Here is a 25,713-nt window from a genome sequence, read left to right on the forward strand (position 1 = left end):
AGTCTCAGAAGTGCTGACTGAAAAAAAACACACACAACATAGGAGCTGTTTCAGGTTCATTCAGGGACCGTAGTAAGGGCTGTAGCCTAGGAGACAGCTTCTCAGTAACTCTGAGAGGACTGCTCTGAAGAGGAGAGGGGAGGTTCAAGTGTATATGTGCGTTTGGGGCTAGGGAATATATGCACTCAAGTATACATTTTGGTAAAATATTACTGCTAGTCACGAAGAACAGACATCTCAATAATTTTAGTGCTCTTCTATGTATGGGAAGATGCAAGAATCTGGGTTCATTAAAATTCTTGCTAAGATACACATCTAACTATTAAGGGACCAGCTTGTCCAAAGCACAGAGCATCCTGTTATCAAATTAACTTTCTCCATCTGAAGCAAAGAGTGCTTCATCCTGTTACCTTAATTTCCTCTGCCTGAAGCACAGAGTGTACTGTCCATCAGCAACTGTAGCAGGTAAATCCTTGCAGAACTGGCTAATAAGCAGCACTATTGTACTTTGTAGGAGTCAGAACTAAAAACAGTATACTATATACATAAGACAACTATAAAAAGGACTGGACCCATAGTATACCTATGTTCAGAATCCTAGAGCCTCTCAAAAGAGCACTCAGGGAGGATTCATTTTGTACAGTTTTCCTGAATGAATAGATGGCTGATTAGACAGTGTCGAGGTGTTCACCATTGTGTAAAGCATCCCCTTCCACATGCACAGCTGTTTCTTAGGGCATTTAATGCTGAATTCATATTTTTCTTCCTCTAACTTACCAGTTGGTCTCTGAAACCATATAATGACATTCTTTTCCCATTGTGACAACCCTTCAAAGGATACACAAAGGGGAGGTCCCACATTGCGGCCCTTTCTGCTGAAAGCATACTACGTGACAGGTGTTATACTAGGTATTACCCCCCTTTAATCCTTCCTAAAGTTTGAAAAGCAATTCATCATTGCTTCAAATATTTGCTGAGTTCCTATTGAGTATCATGTGCTGTGCTAGGTGCTGGAGATCAAAAGATGAACAAGAAAGACTTTCTTGCACTCAAGAATTTATATTCTAGTATCTAGAGAGATGTAAGAGCCAGGAAGATGACTCCTAGAAGAAAACAGGTGGAAAGCTGTAGGATGTTAGATTCGGTAGTGATTTTCTTGGATATGACACTGAAAACATAGGCACCAAAAGCAAAAATTGACAACTTGGGCTATGCCTCAAAAGAAACAGGGCTTCCCTGGTAGTTCTACTGGTAAAGAATCCACCTGCAATGCGGGAGACCTGGGTTTGATCCTTGGGTTGGGAAGAACCCCTGGAAAGGGGAACAGCTACCCACTCCAGTATTCTGGCCTGGAGAATTCCATGAACTGTATAGTCCATGGAGTCACAAAAGAGTCAGACACGACTGAGTGACTTTCACTTTGAAAAGAAACAATAGAGTGAAAAGGCAACCTATGGAATGAAAAAATACTTGGAAATCATATATTTGATAAGGGATAAATATATAGAATATACAGGGCTCTTCTACAGCCCAACAACAAAAAGAACCAAGCAACTCAATTTAAAAATGGACAAAGTACTGAATAGATAATGCTCCAAACATATACAAATGGCCTACAAGCATATGAAAAGATGCTCAACATCACTAATCATAAGAAAAATGCAAATCAAAACCACACACTTATAGGATAGCCACTATAAAAAGAATGGAAAATAAGTGTTGGCAAGGATGTGAAGAAAGTAGAACCCTTAAGCACTATGGAAATGTAAAATGGTTCAGCCATTGTGGAGAAACAGTATGAAGGTTCCTCAAAAAATCAAAAATATAATTTCCATATGAATCATCAATCCCCCTTTTTGGTATATATCCAAAAGAATTCAAGGTAGTGTCTTGAAGAGATTTTTGCACATCTATGTTCATTATAGCATTATTTCACAATAGCTAGGATGTGGAAACAACCCAAATGGACATCAACAGATGGACGGGTAGATAAAATGTTGCATATACGTTTTACAATGGAGTATTATGCAGCCTTAAAAGGAAAGGAAATCCTGGGAATTCCCTGGTCCAGTGGTTAGGACTCCACGCTTTCACTGCCAAGGACTGGGGTTCCATCTCTGGTTGGGGAACTAAGTTCCTGTAAGCCATGTCGTGAAGCCAAAAAAACGAGGAGGAAATCCTGTCACATGCAACAACATGGATAAAGTTCAAGGATATTCTGCTAAATGAAATAAGCCAGTCACAAAAGAACAAAGACTGTGTCATTCCACTCCTATGTATCTGAAGTGGTCAAAATCATAGAAACAAAAAGAAGGAAGGTAGTTACCAAGGGCTGGGGATAGGAGGGAAAGGGAATTAGCATTCAATGGTAGAGAGTTTCAGTTTTGCAAGATTAAAGTTCTAGAGATCTGTTATACAACAGTGTGAATATACTTAACACTACTGAACTATACACTTAGAAATGGTTAAGATGATATGTTTAATGTTATATTTTTTTTACCACAACTTATAATAAAGGTAAAATTTTAATTTATCCAAAAGTTGTTGGATTTCCCTGGTGGTCCAGTGGTTAAGAATCCATTTGCCAACACAGGGGACATGGGTTTGATCCCTGGTCCAAGAAGATCCCACAGAAGTAACTAAATATTCTAAATATTTGTGTTAATCCTCCTCATGCTTTTCTTTATAATTTTACTACTAATATGGGTATCTCTAAATAGTGTATATTTGCCTAATATTGAACTTTATACATGGAATCATTTATTGTCTTCTAACATCTCTTTTTCTCTAATCTCTGAATGAAAACATGACAATTTATCCTCTATTCTGCTGTTAATGGACATTTTAAATGTTTCTAGTTTGGGGCTATTATAATGGATATTACTCCTTGTAATATGATATTCTTGTATGTCTCTTAGTCCTGGTTAACATGCCCCAAAGCTTCTCTAGACCCTAGACTTTGGAGTACAGTCTTAAGTAAATGAAAAAGAAATGAAACACAAATATCCATCAAAAGGGTAATGGGTGACTAAAATGTAACTTACTTATATAATGGAATATCATACAGTAATCAAAAGGAATGAGCTTGATCTTTATATCATCATGGATGGATCTCAAAACATGTGGAATGATGAAAGTGAGAGAAAACAAACACTGAATCGTACAATTTAGGTAAATTTAAAGCATACATAATGCATACTAAATATATGTAAAAATATAAAAAGTGAACTGTAAGTGTACACTAAACTCATGATTGTCTCCGAGGAGGATGGGAAAGAGTTCTATATTTATAGTGTTTTATTTCCTTTTAAAATAAATATGACAAAATATTAACAATTCTGGCTGATAGCATATGGGTATTTGTTATACTGTTCTTTGTATTTTTGTTTAGGTATGTCTTGAAGTTTTTTAAAAGAGAGAGAGAGTGGACCGAGAAGACTGTGGAGAAGGATGTGTAAGCAATATTGAATATTTGTGTTTGCCTAACAGACCATCTAGTATTCAAAATTAACATAATCCTAAGGTAGATTTTTGATGGTTTTCACTCTTTTGATATAATTTTAAAATAAACACTATGGTTTAAAAAAAATAAAAAGACTGTGCAAGGACTTCCCTGGTTAGAAATCCACCTTGCAATGCAGCAGATACAGGTTAGATCCCTGGTCAAGGAACTAAGTAAGGCCCCATATGCTGATACGCAACTAAACCCTGATCCACAACTAGAGAAAAATCTGCTGGCAGCAACCAAGGCGCAGCTAAAGAAATAAAATTTAAAAGACTGTGCAAAAAAAAACTTTCATGCGTCATACTAGTATTTACATGAGGCAGATTCTCGGGTAATTACTAGGTCAAACAGCTTGAACTTCCTAAAACATTTGCTGCCTTCCAAGAAACTGTTCCAATATACATTCCTTTGGAAGATCCTAACTTTAAATGTTACAGATTTGGGAGTCCTTTTTGTAGGCATAAGAGTCCTTTTTGTAGGCATAAGAGTCTCATCCTTTATTCAGTTCAGTTCAGTTCAGTCGCTCAGTCGTGTCCAACTCTTTGCGACCCCATGAATCACAGCACGCCAGGCCTCCCTGTCCATCACCAACTCCCAGAGTTCACTCAGACTCACATCCATCGAGTCAGAGATGCCATCCAGCCATCTCATCCTCAGTCGTCCCCTTCTCCTCCTGCCCCCAATCCCTCCCAGCATCAGGGTCTTTTCCAATGAGTCAACAATTCTTCGCATGAGGTGGCCAAAGTACTGGAGTTTCAGCTTGAGCATCATTCCTTCCAAAGAAATCCCAGGGCTGATCTCCTTCAGAATGGACTGGTTGGATCTTGCGGTCCAAGGGACTCTCAAGAGTCTTCTCCAACACCACAGTTCAAAAGCATCAATTCTTCGGCGCTCAGCCTTCTTCAGAGTCCAACTCTCACATCATACATGACTACTGGAAAAACCATAGCCTTGACTAGACGGACCTTAGCTGATACTTAATTCTTCCACTTTGGAAATCAATACCTGAGGCATACGGCTTTGCGTTAACCTCTGGTTTAATCAGCATTCTTCTAAGTAAAATGTTGAAGACATTTCAGCTCCTTATAAGCAAGGGCTGTCTAAACAGAGAGCTTTTCAAAGATCAGAGTTGGAGGCAGGTGACCAGAAACTGGACAATTACTTGGCAGAATATTATAGATTCTCTCTCTCCTTTTTTTTTTTCATTCTTCAGATCGTTAGGAAACACCTCATCCCTCAGCAGCATGCAAGGACCTAAAGACCCAGACTGAATTTCGAGAGTTTAGCTAAATGATCCAGCCCCGAGATTCTCCGAATTCTTTATGGCTGGCTGGACCTTAATTTTAGCCTTTGTGAAGGGTGTTCCTATGCAGATGAAAGACTGGAAACTCAGAAAAAGAAAACTAGTTTTTATTTGATGTTAATTAATTACGTTGCTTAAAACTACCCATCAAGCCCACTTGGGGTTTTGGATACAAAAATAAATTCTTGCCGAAGGACCATTCTAGGGCGGAGGAAGGAGAGACAATTGCGGGCAGGGTTGTGTGTTAGTCGCTCAGTCGTGTCTGACTCTGCGTCCCCAGAGCCAACCAAGCTCGCCAGGGTTTTCTCTGTCCATGGGATTCTCCAGACAAGAGCACTGGAGTGGGCTGCCGTTTCCTTTTCCAGCGGGCAAGGGAGACTGGGTGAAAAAAGCAATATCTCCTAGTCTTCGGCTTTGGCTCGTTTCTGCTCGACAGGTACCTAGCCCCTGAACTTCTACTTGTGGCGTTGGCGCCGACCGGGAGACTAGCGACGTGGGACACTTAGAAGCCCGGAACCTCGCGCGCGCGTTCCGGCAGCAGCGCGCCCGGGGAAGCCTTTGCGTGCCGCACCGCCCTGCGCCATGCCCTTCAGGCCCGCGCTCGGAGGTGAAAGCTCCTAGCCTGGGTCCCTGCAGTGGTCCTGGTGGTTTTCTTTGTAGCTGAAGGCCTGAGGCCAGGCCTCAAGTGGAAACGGCGTCACCATGATGACTGGACGGCATGCCCGAGCGCCCTTACAGTTCCTGCCTGATGAGGCCCGGAGCCTGCCGCCGCCGAAACTGACGGACCCGCGGCTCGCCTTCGTAGGCTTCTTGGGCTACTGCTCCGGCCTGATTGATAACGCGATCCGGCGGAGGCCGGTGCTGTCGGCCGGTGAGGGCTGCGCGGACGGGATCGGCCGGGAGGAGCTGGGGTCGTAGGGCTGAGGGCCGGCTCTGCCTTAGGCTGCCTGTGAGGTGCCTCCGCTTTTCCGGGCCTTTTCGCGTTAACTGGCCGCGTCTCGCCTCTCTCAGGTATCCGCTCCTCTTGAGCGTCTCAGAATCGGGCCGGCTAGAGTGTCATTTCAGGAAACAGATGCAGTGCAACCCACGACCTCGCAGTGAGACTGTGAAGAACCCCGGACGGAACTGCTTGCTCCCCTCTCCGTTCGCGTTGTAGGGGTGCAAAAATGAGCGCTCAGTCTATCCAGTGCTCTACTAACACTACGTGCACTATAGCATTTAGTCATCAAACGCCGTGGGCTAAGACAGAGCGGGGAGTATTAGCCACAATGGGGAAACAGCCTTAGAAAGGTTAAAGCAGCTTGACCAAGGTCGTAAGTAGCACAGCCTATTTGTAAACCCCAAGAGTCTACTTTGAGAACCAGCGCTCCTCAGATTTAATGTGCATACTGATAAGTTGAGGGTCTTGTTAAAATGCAGATTCTGATTCATTAACCCTGGAGAGAGAGAGGCCTGGTGGTCCCAGTCTCCCAGACACCGCTGGTCTGGGGACCTCACCTTGAGTAGCAGGCTGTAAATCACTGGGCTATATTTCCCAGTAAGTCTGTGTCCACCTGTCGGAGACCAGCCGTGATAATAAGTGACACACACTGTGCGTGCCCAGTCGTGTCTGACTCTGCGACCCCCATGGGCCCAGCCTGGCTCCTCTGTCCATACAGTTCTCCAGGCAAGAATCCTGGAGTGGGTTGCCGTTTCTCCAGGGGATCTTCCGCACCCAGGGATGCAGCCTCCATCTCCTGCATTGGCAGGCAGATTCTTTACCTCTGAGCCACCTGGGAAGCCCAGGAGACACAGTAGCTGTGCTAAAGTCTGTGGATTTCCCAAGGGAAAAGAGGGAAACTTTATAAGAGAGATTTTTGAATTTAGCTGTGATCTGTCAGAGGAATACTTGGAGAGAGGCTTCCAGGCTGTGGGAGGCTACTGAGAGTGAATGGAAGCAAGAGCATCGGAATAGGGGGCCAGTGGATGATGAGTAAGTGCAGAGTAGAGTGATAAGGCAACAAAGATTTAGGTGGATTGTGGCCATTTATTCTCCAGGCAGTCAAGAACCTTACATACTTTTTGAAAGCTGCCAGAGGAAATACAGTGATTGGACTTGTGTTTTAAAATGTTGACTTTGTTAGAAACTGGAGCCAAAAAGCCCAGTTAGGAAGAAAACTAAATCAGTGGTTCAGGAAACCAGGAGAAGGAAATGGCAACCCACTCCAGTATTCTTGCCTGGAGTATTCCATGGACAGAGGAGTTGGCTGGCTGCAATCCATGGGGTCACAAAGAGTCGGACACGACAGAGCAACTTACACTCTTTCAGGCAACCAGAAATCACCTCCCTTGTGCCTCTTTTGCCTTCCAGGTGTATGTATGCCTGGAGGTTGCCTCCCAAGCCACCAGATGTCAGCATTTCCAGGGCTCAAATAGACTTGAAATCCCATCTGCCTTGGACATGACCCCACTCCACAGAAATGAGTGATCTTTGTCCATTTCTGCCACTAGGAACTAGGGAGTGTTCTCCTTTTTTATCACCACTCCGCACCTGCCCAGGCCTGTTACTTGGCGTAATGGAAAGAGGTCCACTTTGGAGTTAAATGGCCTTGCCCCACTGCTTCCCATTTCTGTCACTTTGGGCAAGTTACTTGATCAGAGCTTAAGTTTCCTTACCTATAAAGTGAGAATAATTCATCTTTGCAAATTTTTTTGTGAGAATCTATAGGTAAATGCCTGGCACACAGAGCCAACAGGTTTCCCTTTCCTTATATCTTGTTCCACAGTTATTTTGTTCAGTCTTAACTGAGCTTTTTCTCTGTGCCAGGCAGTGTTACACATTGGGTATGAGAGGAGGAATACTGACCTGCTCTTGAGGAACTCCTAATTGGGTCAGTGAGACAAGCAGGTATGAGTCTAGGCGTGACAGGTGTTTTGATAGCTGGGTAAGCAGACAGTACTTTGGGAGCCTGAAGAAGGTTCAGATCAGAGAGATGATGTTCCAGAAGAAGAAAAGATTGGCTGAAATTTGAAGTTTGTATCACTTAATCTCACCTTGTTGTTGTCAAAGAATGTTTTGCGCCTTTTCTGGGAGACCGAAGAACATAGTGGTTAAGAGCACAAGCTTTCAGATTTGATGCACCTCCCCCTCCCTACTCGCCATTTGATTGTGGAGAAGTTACTTATCTCTGTGAGCTTTAGTTTCCTCATCTGTGAAATAGGGATGGTATCTACCTCTTTGTGTGGCTGTGAGTATTAGGGGAGCTGATGAATGTAAAGCACTTAACCCAGGCCTAGGGGTCAGAGTTCCTGAGTTCCTTGAGTTTCCCTTGTTGCTTTGGAAAACTCAGGCCTTGAGGACTTTATTGAAATCGTTATCCTCAGCAGCATTTATTGAATGCATACTGTATTTATCTAGTTCATTGTCTGCCGAATAGTAATGCTCAGTGAGTATTTATTGAATTAGTGTGTAGATAACAAGGAAATATAGAACCATCCAGAGATTTACAAACCAGATGAGCATATCTATGAAAAAGATGAATTCTGATACAAATTTATATAGATGAGAGTAGGAGGAATGGGGAAGGAGGAATACATGGTGGATTTTTCCAGCTGTGACCATGGAGAGTATCTGGCATTCTCTAGGTAGTTGGGATATCTGTGCAGATCTTTTTCAAGTACACAGAAAATATTAAATACAGTTTTTTCTTAAGCTTTTCTCCCATCACCTATTTTTAAACCCTTGTTTCTGGATACCGCTCACCTGCCCTAAATTTAGACTTGTTAGTATCTAAGTGTAGTCTGCAAAACTAAATCTGTGTTGATTTCTAGTCTAACATAAGAGTAATTTATTGTGTTCTGCAAAGAGCACTGTGGCTTTCAAGTTTAGGTCAACTGAGTAAAGGAAAACAGAGGAAAATGATTGTGAAGGGATTGTGTATATGGTGAGAGGGAGACCACTGCTGAAAGAGAAGAGGCTAGGGAAATGGGGACTTGAGAAGAGGCCAAGCCGTGCCTTTAGGGTCTGGGACACTGATACCATTGAAATCTTCTGTGCAGGATATGGGTAAACACAGAGAGTCTGGGTCTGTTACCTGTGTAGTCCCGAGGCACAAGGTGGAACGCAGCACACTTTGGTTTGCTGTATTACAGGTGGCTCATTAGGGGAAGCAGTGGCTGTTTGGGGTAAGTGCTGTGCTGTTCAGTGCTAAGTCAGTTCAGTCGTGTCTGACTCTTCGTGACCCCCTGGACTGTAGCCCACCATGCTCCTCTGTCCATGGGATTCTCCAGGCAAGAATACTGGAGTGGGTTGTATGCTCTCCTCCAGGGGATGTTCCTGACCCAGGAATCGAACCTGCGTCTCTTATGTCTCCTGCATTGACAAGTGGGTTCTTTACCACTAGTGCCACCTGGGAATCTCCTTTCTGGGTAAAGTGAAGTGAAGTGAAATTACTAGGTCGTGTCCTACTCTTTGTGATCCCGTGGACTATAGAGTCCATGGAATTCTCCAGGCCAGAATACTGACGTGGGTAGCCTTTCCCTTCTCCAGGGGATCTTCCCAACCCAGGGGTCAAACTCAGGTCTCCCACATTGCGGGCGGATTCTTTACCAGCTGAGCCACAAGGGAAACCCAAGAATACTGGAGTGGTTAGCCTATCCCTTCTCCAGGGTATCTTCCCAATCCAGGAATCAAACCAGGGTCTCCTGCATTGCAGGCAGATTCTTTATTAACTGAGCTATCAGGGAAGCTGCTTTTGGGGTAAGGGAGAATGCAAAATAGTCTGAGCACTGTCCAATCCCAGGTCATAGTGATATTTTGTATTTTTATTGTTTTACAGTTTTTCCCAAAACACTTTTAATAACTACTATGAAAAATGGTTAGGTATTATCTTTGTTGTAGAGGTAGTAATTATTGCATATTTATTAAGTGCTGTCTGTGTGCTGATATACAAAGATGAGTGAAACATTGACTTTGCCTGGTAGTAGAGGGAGAAATAATTACTATAGCAATTTACATATTATGAGGGATGAATTCATCCTTTTAACTCCAGGAAAGTTTTAGGAAGGCTTCTTAGCAGAAGTGTTGTGTGAGTTGAGCCTTGAAGGATCAGAACATTGCTGGGCAGAGAAGTAATCAGTACATGATGTATAGAAGTATGAAGGAGCCTAGGTTATGTAAGGAATTAGAAGTAGTTCAGTGTTGCTGGGCACAATATGCATACCAGGGAGTGTCAGAAGATGAAGGCGGAGGAGTCAGCTCATGAAGGGTCTGGGAGGTCACATGCGGGAGATTGGGGTCTTGTTAACCATCACTGAAGAAGGGACTGACGAACTAATTTGTGTTTTAGTAAAAATTCCTCTAGTGACAGGGTAAAAGCTGGAATCAGTGTGGAAAATGAGATGAAAGGTAAACCAGTTATATAAATGAGCATGAGTTAAGGAAATATTTATCAAGTAGAATTGACAGTGACTGAATGTAGAGGATGAGGGTAGAAAAAAAAAATGATAATTAGTATGCTTATTACCCAGGACTTGGATTTCTGGGTAAATGGTCTTTTAGGAAAAAGATTTGAATAGGAAGGAACTGAGTTGGTTTGGGAGAATTCAGGTTATCATATCTGTCAGATATTTGGATATATATGTTGTTCACATAGGTATCTAGTTGGACGTAACTAATGGGTTACCAGTACATGGATAACTATAGGAATGAAAGCATGTGTGGGATAAGAGAATGGCTGGGAATAAAATTCTGAAGCATAGCTATAAAATCTATACTTAGCCTTTTGTAAAAAAGAAAAATTTATATAAAGTTAATACCTTTGGATCTCCCCTTCACATTTAAAATTTTGGCTTTGTAGATCATGTGATTTGATCCTTTCCAGTCTTATTGTAATAGGATGATTTTATTTTTTTGCTGTGCTGAATAGCATGTGGGATTTTAGTTCCCTGACCAGGAATCGAATGCACACCCCCTGCAGTAGAAGCATGCAGTCTTAACCACTGGACCGCCAGGGAAGTCCCAGTAGGATGATTTTTTTAAAGATAGTTTTTGAATAGGTAATACTTGCAAAATTATAAAATTCAGAGGATACAAGAGAATGAGATGTATTTGTAGTACAGTGTACTGTTTTAGTAACCACTAGATATGTAAATACAAATCGGTATATGGAGACAAACCAAACTGCTCTTAGACCATTTGTAGAGGGCTTTAACCTCTACTCGGCATATCCTGAACACATCCTGGAATGCAAGTTAGTGTAGGTCTAAGGTCTAAAGTTAACATATTGAGAAAGAAGACTTTTTTTTTTTCTGTGTCAGTCTACCATTCAAGTTTTTGTGCTTATCCACCTTTTTCCTTGAAGAAACTTACAAAACATGAATTAAAAAAATTTTAGGTTCTGTTGACAGCTACATTTGTAGACAAAATGTTGCTTTTCGTAGTTGCCAGATATCCTTAGGGAGATGTTCCAAGGTCATGGCTGTGTATTCAGAATACCCATATGCAACCTTTTTTTTTGTTAAGAATGTTGGAAGAAATTACAAACTATGTATCTAAAACATTAAAAATGTGATTTTTAACACACAAGACTGATTTTTGCTTTCTTTGGAATTTGTGGTTTCAATTTCAGGTTTGCATCGCCAGTTTCTATATATTACTTCCTTTGTTTTTGTTGGATATTATCTTTTAAAACGTCAAGACTATATGTATGCTGTGAGGGACCACGATATGTTCTCATATATCAAGTCACATCCAGAGGATTTTCCTGAAAAAGGTATTTCAAGTTCATTGTAGAAAACTTCTTTCTTGCTCTGTGCCATTTTCCCTAGTCAATCTTTTGCATACCTGTGACTTCAGGCCTTCTGTGTTCTGTTGGCTTCCACCTCTTTGTAGACCAGAATTCTCTTGAATTCATATATCCAGTTTCTGGCTGAGTACCTCTGCATCCCTCAAACAGGAAACAGGACTCACGTCCCCCCTGCTTACCCAGACCCTCTGGGCTTCTGTGTCCTGCTCCAGTGATGGCACTACCGCCCACCTGGGTGCTCCAGCCAGAAGCCTGGGAATCATCTTCATGGTTGTCTCTTTGACTTCTCATTAGTCATCAAGTCTTACCGTTCTAATCCCTCAATAATTCTCAACTCTGAACTCTCCTCTCTGCCACTGCCACTACCCTGGTTCAGGCCTTGGTAATCTCTTATGTAGATTCCTGCACTTGCCTCCAGCTTGTCTCTGCTTTTGTTCTTAGCAAAAATCACATCTCTCTGGATAAATATGGATATGCTTAAAATAGCTATCCATTACCTTTTGCATAAAATCAAGACTCCATTAACATGGCTTTCCCTCGCCCGCCCACCCCCCACCCCGCCCCGCTGCCCCCCAACCCCGGGCTAAGCTAATTGCCTGGTGCAAACACTGAACTTAGACTTTTATCCACCCCATTACACTCACAGACTATGTTCCTCACTGGGCTGTAGCTTCATCTTTGTTTCTCCCGCCTCCAGCCCAGAACCTACACATAGTGGGCATTTAATAAATATGCCTGGCCTGACCTACGCAGAGCCCTGCCTCATCTTGCGTCGCTCAGCTCATGCTGCTTGAAATGCTGTCCTGAGCCCTCCCGGTGTCACTGTGTGCATGCTGTGCCCCTTAGGCTCCCTCCTGCCCCATTTCCACCCTGGGCACCTACAGATTCCTGCTCAAGAGTCATCGTGCTATAGACAGGAATTTTCTGACCACTCTCTACTTACCTTTGTGCATGTATGAATGTAACTGTAATACAGCTGTTTTCTTGTTTATATTTTATACAAATATACAATATAGATATTTGCATACATGAATGAATGAGTGTAGGAAATTTTTAAACTTGTAATTTTATAGATTTTTAGATTTTCCTATTTATGTAAATGTGTAAGCATTTCAATTTAAGCATTTTAAATCTTATCAGACTGAATGGTGATCTGTAAGGTCCTACTTAGCTCTGAAATTGTATTATTCTTAATAATAATTTCCTTATCCTTCAGTCATACATGTGATGTTTATGGTGGATCAGAAGGGTACGGCTTTTTTTTTTTGAGTAAAGAGCTCAAAGACTAGTACAAAGCCATGAATAGTGGATGTGTCTGGGATGGGAATACTCAAGACTGTTGGATGTTAGAGATGGAAGGATCTTGGGAATATTGATTTCTAAGAGGGAGACCCAGTGGCAGTTAGTCCTTCAACCCATACCTCTGGCTCTTTGCCTGTACGTTTCCACTAGCTCCCTCTGACTGTGAGTGTAGCCTCATACAGGCTCATTCTCTCAGAGCAGCAGATTACTGGCAGGTGTGCGGAGAGCCTCCTGCACCGATAGTGCAGCCATGGAAAGCTTGACCACCTCAGCTCCTGGCCCCTCCCTGTTGAATCCTTCTTCCACTGCTTCAGCCAGGATCCCCTGGTGGCAGTTTGCCTCTCTAGACAACCATCTGAACCTCACCATAGATTCTTTCAAAGCAGTTCTTCATTCAGTGGGACAAAATGCCTGGTTGGGAAGCTAGGTTGAGGACTAGAAAATAAAGCATTTCTTATAAGAATAGTAAGTGTTAATGTTTCTTTAGGAAGTATGATTTTTTTAAACATGATTTTTAAATCTTTTGTGATTTTTCTTTTTATAGATAAGAAAACTTACAGGGAAGTTTTTGAAGAATTCCATCCAGTACGTTGAAGTTTCCAAAATGCTTGCTCCGGTTTCATTGATAACCAGTTATTTCTGTATTTTGTCGAGCTGTTCCTATGACATCTGAAGTTTATGTTAATCTCTTAATGTTAACACCTTGTGATTAAAATGGTCATTATAAGCACTCTGACTCCTTTTTGTCAAAAAAAAAACAGCTTATCAGAGAATGGTCAGTTTCCATTTAGCTAGTTTTGAGAAGACATCTGGCAGATTTTAAAATGGAGTTTAGTTCTAGTTCAGAGTTGGCAGTCTAATAGCCTGTGGGCCACATCTGGCTCACTGCCAGTCCAGTTCTATTGAGCATAACCAGGCTCATTGTTTACATGTTAATGGCTGCTTCCTTCTGCAGCAGAGTTGAGTGGTTATGACAGAGACCGTATGGTCTGTAAAGCCTGAACTATTTAATATATGGACTTTTACAGAAGAGTCTCACCTGCTCCAGTTCTAGTGCAGAGTGAATCAAGCAAGCCAGAGGATGGAAGGTTTTGTGAGTCACGTAGAATAATTTTGACTCAATTCTAGGTAGTGGAAGGTCACTAAAGGATTTTAAATAGGGATAACATGGTCATAGCTATATTGCTGAGCTCTCTGCAACACCATAGAGGGAGGTTTAAAAGGAGGAAACTCACAACCAGGAGAAAAGCTAGGAAACTGATATAGCAAAGAGGGCTCAGCTCTTAGTTGGGACATCCTGGGGAAAGTGAGCTCAGTAGCTAACACTGTCTACAGTGGGAAGTGAAAGTGTTAGTTGCTAAGTTGTGTTTGACTCTTTGCAACCTCATGTAGTGTAGCCCCTGGGGCTCCTCTGTCCATGAAGTTCTCCAGGCAAGAATACTGGAGTAAGTAGCCATTCCCTTCTCCAGGGGATTGAACCTGGGTCTCCTGCATTGCAAGCAGATTGTTTACCATCTGAGCCCCCAGAGAAGCCCGTCTATAGTGGATTAGAAGTAAAAGATCCCACCTAACTAGAATGAGGTTTTATTCTTTATGGCTTATCAAGTCCAAAAATGTATCCAAAATTTTTGTTTCTAAGCTCAGATTTCATAATCATATTAGGTTTTGGAGATTAATAAAATTGTTTACATGTGATTTGAGATTAGGTGGCAGTATGAATGTAAGCAGATGGACAAAACCACATGGTTCCACCTCTCCTCTTGAGTCCTACTTGTTAAAAATGAAATCATGTCTGAGAAAGTACTTTAGAAGTTAATAAAGATATGTACAAATACAAGGTATTTTTATTGCTGCAATAAGTTTATCTCTGCTCAATAGGCATAGGAGTGTGAACCACTCAGAGCTGAGGACTCTGCTTCTTAGTTCTGTAGGGTAGAAAGTAAGGGAGGACTAGGACAAATAGAAGGTGACGGTGGGAGAAAAAATAGACCTATAATAATAGCTCTCTCATGCCAGATGCTTTTGACTTACTGTTTAATTTTCAAAGCAACTTCATGAAATAGGTAACACCATCTCCATTTTATAGATGAGGAAATTTAGGGCACGATGGGTTAAATAACTTGCCCACGATTGCAGTGAATGACTGCCAAGAGAGAAGGATGTGAACTTCGATTAGTCAGATGCTAGAACTTCTATTTCTACTGTAGCACACTAACCAGGTGACAGACATGGTCCCTCATGAATCACTGGCTTCCACCCCAAGCTAGTAAGAGGAGCGAGGAGCTGTGAACAGCAGCAGGCAGCCTAACAGTGACGCAGGGATGAGTCCGGGAACTGGTGCTCAGAGGAAGGCAGGGAGGATTCCCAGACACCCAATCATCTTCACTTGTAGTTGCAGGTCCAGGTCTTTCTGGTCTTACCGTCATCAGGCTAGCAAACTGCACCATGTCTTCATCACAGAGACTGCCTTCTATCATGTGGAGTAAGCTGTGGGTGCACAAATTTGAAAAAGTATAAGTTCACACCACTAAAGTACTGTCACATGTCTATTGAAACAGGAAACCTATTGAAAAAGCACCATGGTGCTGTTTGTAGAAAAACCCTAGTGGCCTTACAGCACTAGAGAAGAGTCTGGTTGTCAGAGCTGCAATACATCATCTAGCTTGATCTCTGCCTTTTACTAGCAGGAAAACTACAGAAAGGTGAAACAAGTTGTCCAGGGCAGAGAGGTCAGTGCAGAGCCAGGACAAGAAGCTAGATTGTTTTTTAACTTTTATTCTGCCACCACAAAAAACAAGTTAGAGTGTTGAAGTGTGTTACAGTGTAGAACTGGCTGCTGTTGTCTTTCAAAAGGTTTGGCAGGTCAAGGAGTGACGGATCTCACTGCTCTGCTATCCCTAATGCTTACCTCCAGCCCTGGCTGCAGAATTCTAAAGTGCTAAGGAAATCCGTAGTGTAGAGGAAAGGAACTAAATGTGAGTTAGGCCAGGGTCCATTCACATCTTGGCTTTGCCATTTCCTGAGTAACCTCAGACTCATTTTCTCTCTCAGATCTCCAGGTTTTTTCATGTGTTAAAGGGGATTGTAATTCCATTAGATCATTGATACGCAAGTAATTTTAAACTATAAATCTATTCAAGTGCCAATCCTTTTATAATACCTTTATTATTCAGTGACTAAACTGAAACCCAGAGAAGTGAGCAAAAACAAGGCTGCACAGCTCATTAGTGGTGGAATCAGAACTTGAACCCAGAGCTCTTGATCCAGCCCCCTTACATTCAAGAAGAACCTCTGAAAGGCCACTCAGGGAGCTTCAAGAGGAGAGGGACACAGGGTTGAAGCTGGCAGTTTGGGTGTAGGTTTGAAGTTGTTTAGTCACTGAGTCATGTCCAACTCTTTCAACCACATGGACTGTAGCCCCCATGTTCCTCTGTCCATGGGATTTTCCAGGCAAGAATACTGGGGAGGATTGCCATTGCCTTCTCTAGGGGATCTTCCTGACCCTGGGATTTAGCTCAAGTCTCCTACAGTGGCAGGCAGATTCTTTACCACTGAGCCACCTGGGAAGCCCAGGTTTGAGGTAGGGAAAGGGAAAATGGCTGAGAAAATACCTGGAGCAGAACTCTCTAGACTGTGCATTTAGGGTCCATGTATACTAGCCATCATCACAGAGTAGCCTCAGGAAATATGGCAGAGACTAAATCTGATGGAAAGAACACCCAGATCAGACTTCTCTGGTTAGGAATCTGCCAGCTAGTGCAGAGGAAACAGGTTTGATCCCTGGTCCAGAAAGATTCCACATGCCATGGAGCAACTAAGCCCGTGTGCCACAACTACTGAGCCCACACACCTGGAGCCTTGCTCTACAACAAGAGAAGCTACCCCAGGGGCTTGTCCTGTCCAGCAGTTAAGAATCAGCCTGCCAATGCAGGCGACACAGCTTAGATCCCTGGTCCGGGAAGACCCCACTAAGCCTGTGCGCTACAACTACTGAGCCCTATGTAGCCTGGAGCCCATGCTCTACAACAAGAGAAGCCACTGCAGTGAGAAGCCTGCGCACCACAGCTGGAGTCAGCCATGCTCACCGCAACTACAGAATGCCTGCATGCAGCAATGGGCACCCGGTGCAGCCAAAGTTAAACAAAGATAAAAATTTCCAGGTATTTTCATATTTACTGTAAAAAAAAGATAGAAGCTACCTCAGTGAGAAACCCGTGCACTACAACTAGAGAAAGTCCATGCTGCAACAAAGACCCAGCACAGCCAAAAAGAAAGAATGCCCAGCTCTGGGGCCTGTCTTGCTTTTTTTATCCCCTTACCAATTATGCAGGGTTTCACTGGTGGCTCAGCAGTAAAGAATCTGCCTGCAATGCAGAAGGCTCAGGTTCAATCCCTGGGTCAAGAAGATCCCCTGGAGAAGGAAATGGCAACCTATTCCAGTATTCTTGCTTAGGAAACCCAATGGACAGAGGAGCCCGGTGGGCTACAGTCCATGGGGTCAAAAGAGATGGACACAACTTAGCGACTGAACAATTGTGTGACTTTGGGTGAGACACTTCCTCTATCTGGATTTATTTTTCTTACAGGTAAAATGAGGATAAAGATTCTGCCCAAATACCTACATCAGGTGCTTTGAGATTCCCATGGACATGGACATGGTTTATCACCGATGATAGGGTGATGGGAACAGGGAACAGCTAATGGGAACAGGGCTGGCATGTGACACAGGATCAAAACCAGCAGGTGTTGTGGCCAAATTTCTCCCAATCTTTACCCAGGAGTGACCCAGATCCCCTTCCAACCTCCTACCCTGTGTGGCACCACCTGCTTGTCTAGCTTCCTGCTCACTACACCTCACAACCCCAGCCCTTCGGGGCTCAGATCCCAACATGTATGTATACGTCCTCTCAACTGGGCTTCCCAGCAGGCGTGCCTCCACACTGGTGTGCCTAGTACTTAGAGTGTCCACACGGTGGTCCTTTAACTTTCCGCTTGGCTGGCTGCAACTTGGGATGGCCAGAGCACCTCTGCTAGTTGCGGGACTATGGTGAACAGCCTCACTCAGGTACCCCAGCAGCTTCCCCCATGTATCCCTGGATGCCATATAAATATAATTCTCCATATCCCATAACTTGAAAAAAAGTTGGAAGCAGTGCCACACACACAAGACTTAACATTAAACACCCATGTAAACACGTGCCTTGGATAAGGTTCTTCATTTATACAATAGAAATAAAATCTATCTTCCTAGAATTGTTCTGAAGATTAAATGAGTTCATCCTATCTCAAGCATTTAGGGACTATATTGACATTTATTATGTGCTCAAATAGAAGCTGTTGTTAATATGTGACATCAGCAGTTCTTATTTTAGAATTCATGGATGGGCCTCTGAAGTTGCATACACAGTCTATATGCCTAGACTCTGGGGAGAGGGTCCTTGGCTTTAATCAGATTCTTAAAGAAGTCAATGATGAGAACACACTTGTTCAGTTCATACAGCTCCAAATATTCACATGAAGTGATGCAAAATATTAGTCGCTCAGTCATGCCTGACTCTTTGCAACCCCGTGGGATGTAGCTCACCAGGGTCCTCTGTCCATGAAATTTTCCAGGCAAGAATACTGGAGTGGGTAGCCATGCCCTTCAGGGGATCTTCCCGACCCAGATTGAACCCGGGTCTCCTGCAGTACAAGTGGATTCTTTACCGTGTGAACTGTCAGAGAAGTCCAAATATTTGCATACTTACTAATAAATGCACAGTTACATACAAGTGCACATAAGGCATGCACACCCCAATCACTTTTCCTTATGTTTCCATAATAGTTCACTATCATTACGCACCAATTCTGGGTCAGAAGGAGAGTAAGACAGGCCTGGCCTTGGGCCTTCCTGGGTTGTGGTCTCAATACCCAAAAGCGAGGGTGGCTGGCTGAGAGCCAGGCTCTCCCTCTCCCGCTGGGTTCACCGCTGCTCCCTCTCCTCCCCTGGAATGCCCCTCAGTGGACATTAGCACGGCCACCATTACCTTTCCTACATGGCCTGTCCCATTTTCTCCTGGTATCTCCTTGTCACCTCCTCGGCTTTCAGGGTAAGATGGGTGAGGATGTGATGCAGGCTGGCGAAGTGCAGGTGGAACTGGGCTTCCAGGTCTAGGTGCCCCGATACCCTCTCCTCCTCAGGCTCTTCCGTCTCTCCAGCTTCAGTCTCAGCTCCATCGGCTTTGCCACCCGCCACCTTGGCCTGCCACTCCTGCCGGGGCAGCAGCCCGTGCTCCACATCCAGGCGAATGGCCTTGAGCATGGTGAAGTAGCTGTAGAGATCGGAGGCACCCACCTGGGCCTGGTACCCGTGTGTACTCGGCTGCATGTCCCACAGGAGGCTGGGGATCATCACCACCTGCTCCATGTTGCGCACCACGGCCAAGTACCGGTCCATGACGGTCAGCAGGCAGTTCTTAGGGTAGCGCTTGGTCGGCACCTGCATGATGGCTTTATCTTCCGTATGGAGTCCCGCAGACTGCCTCAGCCTCTGTTTCTAGGCTGTTATTTTTATGTCAGTATGCACAGCAGCTTGACAGGATGCCAAGACCCAGCTGGTAGGTCAACACAGCCCTCTTTTAGGCCAATCCTAGGGCTTGGGTCGCAACATCCTGTATCAGGTGATCCATCTGCCCAGGGACAGAACTGCCAGACTTCTGACTGTCATTTCAGTGCTCCGTGACTGCCTTAGTAAGAGCCTGGCTCCTCCTTCATCAGCTTGCAGAGCCATTTAGAAGGCAGTCTTGTCCCTTGGCAGCTGGTGCACATGACCCCGGGGCAATAATTAATTCTCTCAGGTCACCTAAGACCAAGCTACCCGTTGGCTATCTGTATCTTTTTTTGTTGTTGCTGTTACTTTTTATTTTATTTTTATTCACATAACATAAGGCTATCTGTATCTTAATGCCCAACTTGCTTCTTTCTCTTGGGTGCCTCAGCTGTGAAATGAACAAGGGAAGACGGTCACGCAAGGAAACGGCTTAGTGTGGGGCAAAGAGCTCTCAGATGGGAGCCAGAAGTCCGGTTCTGCAATTTCTCAGTTGTGTGTTGACATTGTTTGCTAGTTAACACTTAAGAGCACTCACTTTGCATCAAGCACTACACTGAGCTCTTTCACCCAGTCCGGACAGTGAGTGCTTTAACATTCTCATTTTACCAATGAGAAAACTGAGGTGCGCACAGCTAAAATAACTTGCCCATGGTGCCATTGGGGCTGGGATTCCAGCCTGGGACCACCTCTCTCTCACCTCCAGTTAGGAGGTGTGAAGTTGCCTAAGCTATACGAGTTAACAGGATCCATCTCCTTGTTTGTAGATTTAAGGTGTTATTGTAAGGAGGCAAGGTAAACAAAATGCTTTGTAAATCACAAAATGTAGTCCCCAGATGTATTATCCATGCAGTTGCTGGATTAATGCTGAGGTCCGTCTAAACTCTAGCCTGTAATCCCATGAGTTATGAAGCTTCATCTTCACCATTGACCCAGTGTTTCAGCCAACAGTCTTGAGAAGATAATAATCCCTTGCATTGCCACATTTTCACAGTTGGCAAACTGCGTTTGCTATCAGTGAGTTCAGTTCAGTTCAGTTCAGTCGCTCAGTCGTGTCCGACTCTTTGCGACCCCATGAATTGCAGCATGACAGGCCTCCCTGTCCATCACCAACTCCCAGAGTTCACTCAAACTCATGTCCATCAAGTCCGTGATGCCATCTAGCCATCTCATCCTCTGTCATCCCCTTCTCCTCCTGCCCCCAATCCCTCCCAGCATCAGAGTCTTTTCCAATGAGTCAACTCTTCACATGAGGTGGCCAAAGTATTGGAGTTTCAGCTTCAGCATCATTCCTTCCAAAGAAATCCCAGGGCTGATCTCCTTCAGAATGGACTGGTTGGATCTCCTTGCAGTCCAAGGGACTCTCAAGAGTCTTCTCCAACACCACAGTTCAAAAGCATCAATTCTTTGGTGCTCAGCTTTCTCCACAGTCCAACTCTCACATCAATACACCACCACTGGAAAAACCATAGCCTTGACTAGATGGACTTTTGTTGGCAAAGTAATGTCTCTGCTTTTGAATATACTATCTAGGTTGGTCATAACTTTTCTTCCAAGGAGTAAGCGTCTTTTAATTTCATGGCTGCAGTCACCATCTGCAGTGATTTTGGAGCCCCAAAAAATAAAGCCTGACACTGTTTCCACTGTTTCCCCATCTGTTTCCCATGAAGTGATGGGACCGGATGCCATGATCTTCATTTTCTGAACGTTGAGCTTTAAGCCAACTTTTTAACCCTCCATTTTCACTTTCATCGAGGCTTTTTAGTTCCTCTTCACTTTCTGCCATAAGGGTGGTGTCATCTGCATATCTGAGGTCATTGATATTTTTCCTAGCAATCTTGATTCCAGCTTGTGCTTCTTCCAGCCCAGGGTTTCTCATGATGTACTCTGCATAGAAGTTAAATAAGCAGGGTGACAATATATAGCTTTGACGTACTCCTTTTCCTATCTGGAACCAGTCTGTTGTTCCATGTCCAGTTCTAACTGTTGAAGAATAGCTATGTATATAAAACATAAGTATAACTGTTGCTATACTTATTAATAATTAGAAAAAGGAACCCTAATGAGAGGCTCAAAGTCTCACAAGTTAGTAGCAGAGTCAAGTGAACAAGGCCTTCTGAGTTCTGAGTCAGGCCCTGCTTGCAACTCCACTTTGAGAGGAAAGATTTACTAAGTACATTCTGCCCCAGCATGGGAGGAGAGGGGAGGAGGAGAGCATGGGAGGTCATCTTGTCTCAACTAGGCCACCTTCACCCCCACTCCAGGGCAGGGGCCCCTCTGCACCCTCCTGACCGGGGCTCACCCACTGGACCACTTTCTTCTACTCCCATGACCAGAGCCATGAGATTGTTCGTCTTTACGTGGAACTGGAATCTAACTCGCTACACAGCCCCGCCACCCCTCCCCCATGAAATCAAAACATTCACCCTATCCAAAAGTCATGGGCATTAACTCTGCTATATGAGCACAACAGGATAGTGTGAAAAAACCATCTTCCAGCCTTTAACTTGCTTAGTCACACCACAGATTGAGCAGAAAAACATTAGTGTCCCCCTTTCCAAATGAGGAAACTGAGACTCAGGAAAGGGGAGTCTCAGACATGACAGGAGGAGGCCCAGCCCAGCTCTCCAGGCCTCAGAAGAAAGAGACAGCCGTCCCTCTCTCCAAGCCCCCTTCATGGGCTGGCCAGGCACATGGCTGCAGATGACCTGGGGTCACCCTGCCTTGGACAGTTAGACTTACCTCTCTCAGGCACAGAGAGCAGCCAAGTCCAGCCACAGGTCTGCTGTGAGGGCAAAGCTTCCACTTGTAACCCTTTCTGTATTGCACATTGAACATAGAGCCACTCTTCTTCCCTCTGGCTGTGTGACCCTGCGCTAGTCACCACTCCTCCCTAAGCTTCAACTTCCTCCTAAGTTATAATAATGATAACAGCAAGCATTGACTGAGGATTTGCTATCCTAAGCTAAGCTGATACATGCAAAGTGCTTAGAACAGAAGTCAATTCTCCCAAAAATCCTATGGCGTAGATAGTCTTTGTTCACAGAGGAGGAAATTGAAGCCTAGGAAGGCCAAGTAATTAGTCTTAAGACACACACTATTAACTTTTAGACAAACAGAAACTGGAATCAGTGGTAAATCCTGCCCACTGATATTAACAGTTATGAGGACTAGAGATGACGTTTGTGTGTAATACCTGATATATTGCAAAATCTCAGTAAACACGCGCTGGCCATTCCTATTTCCTATGCTATGCTCCTAATTTCTCCTTTATTCTTCCATTCTAGGGCTTGCTATACACACTTCTGTTCCCTTTGTACCTATCCTCGTGCCCACACCTGCAAATGCTCAGTAGATGCTGGCGGACCGATGACCATTAAACTCACTTTCTGATGTACTCTAGAATCCTTGGTTATAATGTCCAGTCACCTTGAAAAATAGGGTCCCTGGTTTGCAAGGAGGCAGTAGTGAGGCCTTTGACCCAGCGAAGGAGTCCAAGTGGCTACAGCCACACATGGCCCAGGCATGGCAGGTGCTCAAAATCAGCTCATGGGCCTGACTCTAAAGGGAGGCTCTTTTCCAGAATTCTAGGAGAGGTATGCCATACTCCTGTCCTGGCAGTCTTCCTCATACACACTGTTCTTTCTCAATATGTTAATGTAAACAGTTTGCAATATACATTAGCCAGAGGACTTCACTGGTGATTCAGTGATTAAGAATCCAACCTTGCAACAGCGCAGGTTTCATCCCTGGTCGGAGAACTAATATGCCACATGCCGTGGAGCAGCTCAGCCTGTGTGTCCCAACTAAAGAGTCCATGCACTGCAATGAAGGATTCCACAAGATATAACAAAGATCCCGTGTGCCACACCTGAGACCTGATGCAGCCAAATATGTATATATATATATATATATGTATGTATGTATGTATGTATAAAAAACCTAAAGGGGTGGGATGGGGTGGAGGGTGGGAGAGAGAGAGGTTCAGGATGGACGGAACATATATATATATTTATGGCTGAGTCACGTTTTTGTATGGCAGAAACCAACACAACATGGTAAAGTAATTATCCTCCAACTAAGAACAAATTTAAAAAGATGCATTAGCCTATTAACTCCACCAGTCAGCTACATGGAGAATTTGCATAAAACTATTTCCTAACCTATGAGTGGAAAACAGCAAGTTTTCTAAATTAATAAAGTGGGAAAATGTAATTTTAATAGATTACTTAAGTAAATGTTTGATTCATTCATTTTAGCCCTAAAATACTTTTTGTTTGCTTTTTTTACTTTTCTAGGTAAACACCGCACCATGCTGCTTGGGAATTGAAGTTCCCTGGCCAGGGAATCAAAACTACGCCCTCAGCAGTGAAAGCACAGTCCCAATCACAGGACTGCCAGGGAAGGGAAAACATTCTTAAAATATCTTTCCTCTGGCAAACGGGGCTTCCTTTGTATTTGAACATCCAGGATGGCTGGGCAGTGGATTTAGCTGGAGACCAGGAGTCTGGACCCTGTGGTTTGGGTTCTGGGGCTGCTTCCAGGTCCTTTGTGACTGGGCTTCCTGGGCCCTAGCATCCACGACTGTAAAGGGAAGGGTTTGGAGATCTCTGAGGAAAAGGCCTTTCAGTCCTGGTTGTATGATTCCTTCTGAATCCATGTTTGGGTCACTAAGGACATCATTACCCAGGTCTAGTGCCCTCCTCATTAACCCAGCTCCAGATTCACTGCCCCAGGTCTGGAAAACAGGATGTTCTGCTTGCAGACAGGGCTGGGAGAACTGAGCTGGGGTGGTGGGCCGGGCAGGAGGGCCCCATTAGCAGCGGCCTCCTGGGCCTCCCTTTCCCCATTTATTCAACAAGGGGGCTGGTCTTCATTAAGTCCTCTATGGCTCGGACTTTGGGGGACGCCACCAAAGCACAGCCCCCCTGTGGCCCACTGTTATTCTGCCCCTGTGTATGCATCATAATCTCATCTCAGGCTCGTCCATTCCCAGACTCGCTCACGGACATGGCCCCAGGGATGGAAGGGGTGCTGCACGCATGAGTGAGTGAGCAAACTGATAACAGGGGGATAAATGAACTCTCTGTGTGTGTGTCACTCAGTCGTATCTGACTTTGCAACCCCATGGACTGTAGTCCGCCAGGCTCATCTGTCCATCGAATACTCCAGGCAAGAATGCTGGAGTGAGTTGCCACTCCGGGATATCTTCTTGACCCAGGGCTCAAACCCGGGTCTCCTGCATTACAGACAGATCTTTATCATCTGAGCCACCAAGGAAGCCCCTCAATGAGCTGCATGAGTGAACAAATGCAGAACAGACCAAGCAGCCCTGTGAAGGGGGGCAGGAGAGTCTGCATGGTCAGAGCTACAGACGGAAGCTGTGTCCAGGGCCCCCTGGCAGATGAAAGATAAAATGTTCCTGAGTCAGCAGCTGCCAGCTGGCTCCAGGTATCAGGGAACTAAGGGCATAGGCTGGGCTCAGACAAGTTCTAGGAGTGGGGAGAGGAGGAAGGCAAAAAGAAAGGACAAGAACGTGAGATCTTCTCAGGGGATGCAGGGGGCAGGAGAGGTGGCCCTTGGTTCCAGAAGGGTCTGCTGGACTCAGGGGTCCCTGCCATGTCTCAGGGTTGGGAGGTTATCTTGTGCGGCTGGGCCACTGCAGGCGGGAGTAGCAATGGAGAACAAGCAGGTTGCAGAGGGTGGCTAGACCTCAAGCACCAATCCGTTTCCCCCAGACTTCCCTCCCGCCCGCAGCTGGGGAAGCTGAGGCTGAATGAGCCCCCTTTACTGGAATGGCCTCTGCAGAGCTGCCTGTGACCTCACTCTCAGGTTACTTGATCACCCCAAGTTAGAAAACCTGATGGACTGGGGTCAAGGCCCCCAAGAGCCAGGCCAGGAACACCATGTGAATGTTGTGCAAGGGATGAGCTGATCAAGTCGTGTTCTGGGGTGGCCAGACTCCAAGAAAGCATGGCAGGGCTTGAGCCCAGGCAGCTACAGAATGGCTCACACCTAGGCTGTGACAAGTTTTCTAGCTTTAAAAATGATTCATATACCCACACTCATGGGAATTCCCTGGTGCGCCAGTGGTTAAGATTCTGCTCTTCACATGCAGGGAGCAAGGGTTTGACCCCTGTGGGGGCCCTAAGAACCCACATGCCTTAGGGTGCTGCCAAAAAAAAAAAAAACAGAATACACACCCTCATATCACCTGATGGCCTTGGATCTC

The 25,713-nt window shown here is 44.6% G+C and overlaps 2 protein-coding genes and 1 long non-coding RNA gene across 3 annotated transcripts; 1 reads left to right on the forward strand and 2 right to left on the reverse strand.

Annotated features, from left to right (window-relative positions):
• The first annotated feature begins 5,325 nt into the window (after positions 1-5,325).
• NDUFC2 (NADH:ubiquinone oxidoreductase subunit C2) lies at positions 5,326-13,625 on the forward strand. The gene is made up of 3 exons (XM_040255624.1): positions 5,326-5,679; positions 11,417-11,560; positions 13,440-13,625. Exons 1-3 carry the CDS (start codon positions 5,511-5,513, stop codon positions 13,487-13,489), a joined length of 363 nt encoding a protein of 120 aa, XP_040111558.1. The 5' UTR covers positions 5,326-5,510; the 3' UTR covers positions 13,490-13,625.
• LOC120874277 lies at positions 11,081-13,444 on the reverse strand. Its single transcript, XR_005723625.1, has 2 exons — positions 12,171-13,444; positions 11,081-12,129 (listed from the first exon to the last, which is right to left on the reverse strand). It is a non-coding gene; the product is annotated as an uncharacterized LOC120874277 (long non-coding RNA).
• Positions 13,626-14,719: 1,094 nt separating the features above from the next.
• On the reverse strand, positions 14,720-19,855 carry LOC120874274 (thyroid hormone responsive). The gene is made up of 2 exons (XM_040255623.1): positions 18,922-19,855; positions 14,720-15,382 (listed from the first exon to the last, which is right to left on the reverse strand). The coding sequence occupies exon 1, from the start codon at positions 19,377-19,379 to the stop codon at positions 18,927-18,929; it is 453 nt and encodes a 150-aa protein (XP_040111557.1). The 5' UTR covers positions 19,380-19,855; the 3' UTR covers positions 14,720-15,382; positions 18,922-18,926.
• Between the last annotated feature and the right edge of the window lie 5,858 nt (positions 19,856-25,713).

The sequence above is a fragment of the Oryx dammah genome, unplaced genomic scaffold (genome assembly GCF_014754425.2).
Source record: "Oryx dammah isolate SB20612 unplaced genomic scaffold, SCBI_Odam_1.1 HiC_scaffold_15, whole genome shotgun sequence".
Classification (NCBI taxonomy): Eukaryota; Metazoa; Chordata; class Mammalia; order Artiodactyla; family Bovidae; genus Oryx; species Oryx dammah.

Coding starts and splice junctions, on each gene's coding strand:
- LOC120874274 (XM_040255623.1), bottom strand. CDS start 19,379: ATGCAGGTGCCGACCAAGCGCTACCCTAAGAACTGCCTGCTGACCGTC.
- NDUFC2 (XM_040255624.1), top strand. CDS start 5,511: ATGATGACTGGACGGCATGCCCGAGCGCCCTTACAGTTCCTGCCTGAT. Junction 5,680..11,416: donor GAGGCCGGTGCTGTCGGCCG/GTGAGGGCTGCG, acceptor TTTCAATTTCAG/GTTTGCATCGCCAGTTTCTA. Junction 11,561..13,439: donor AGAGGATTTTCCTGAAAAAG/GTATTTCAAGTT, acceptor TTCTTTTTATAG/ATAAGAAAACTTACAGGGAA.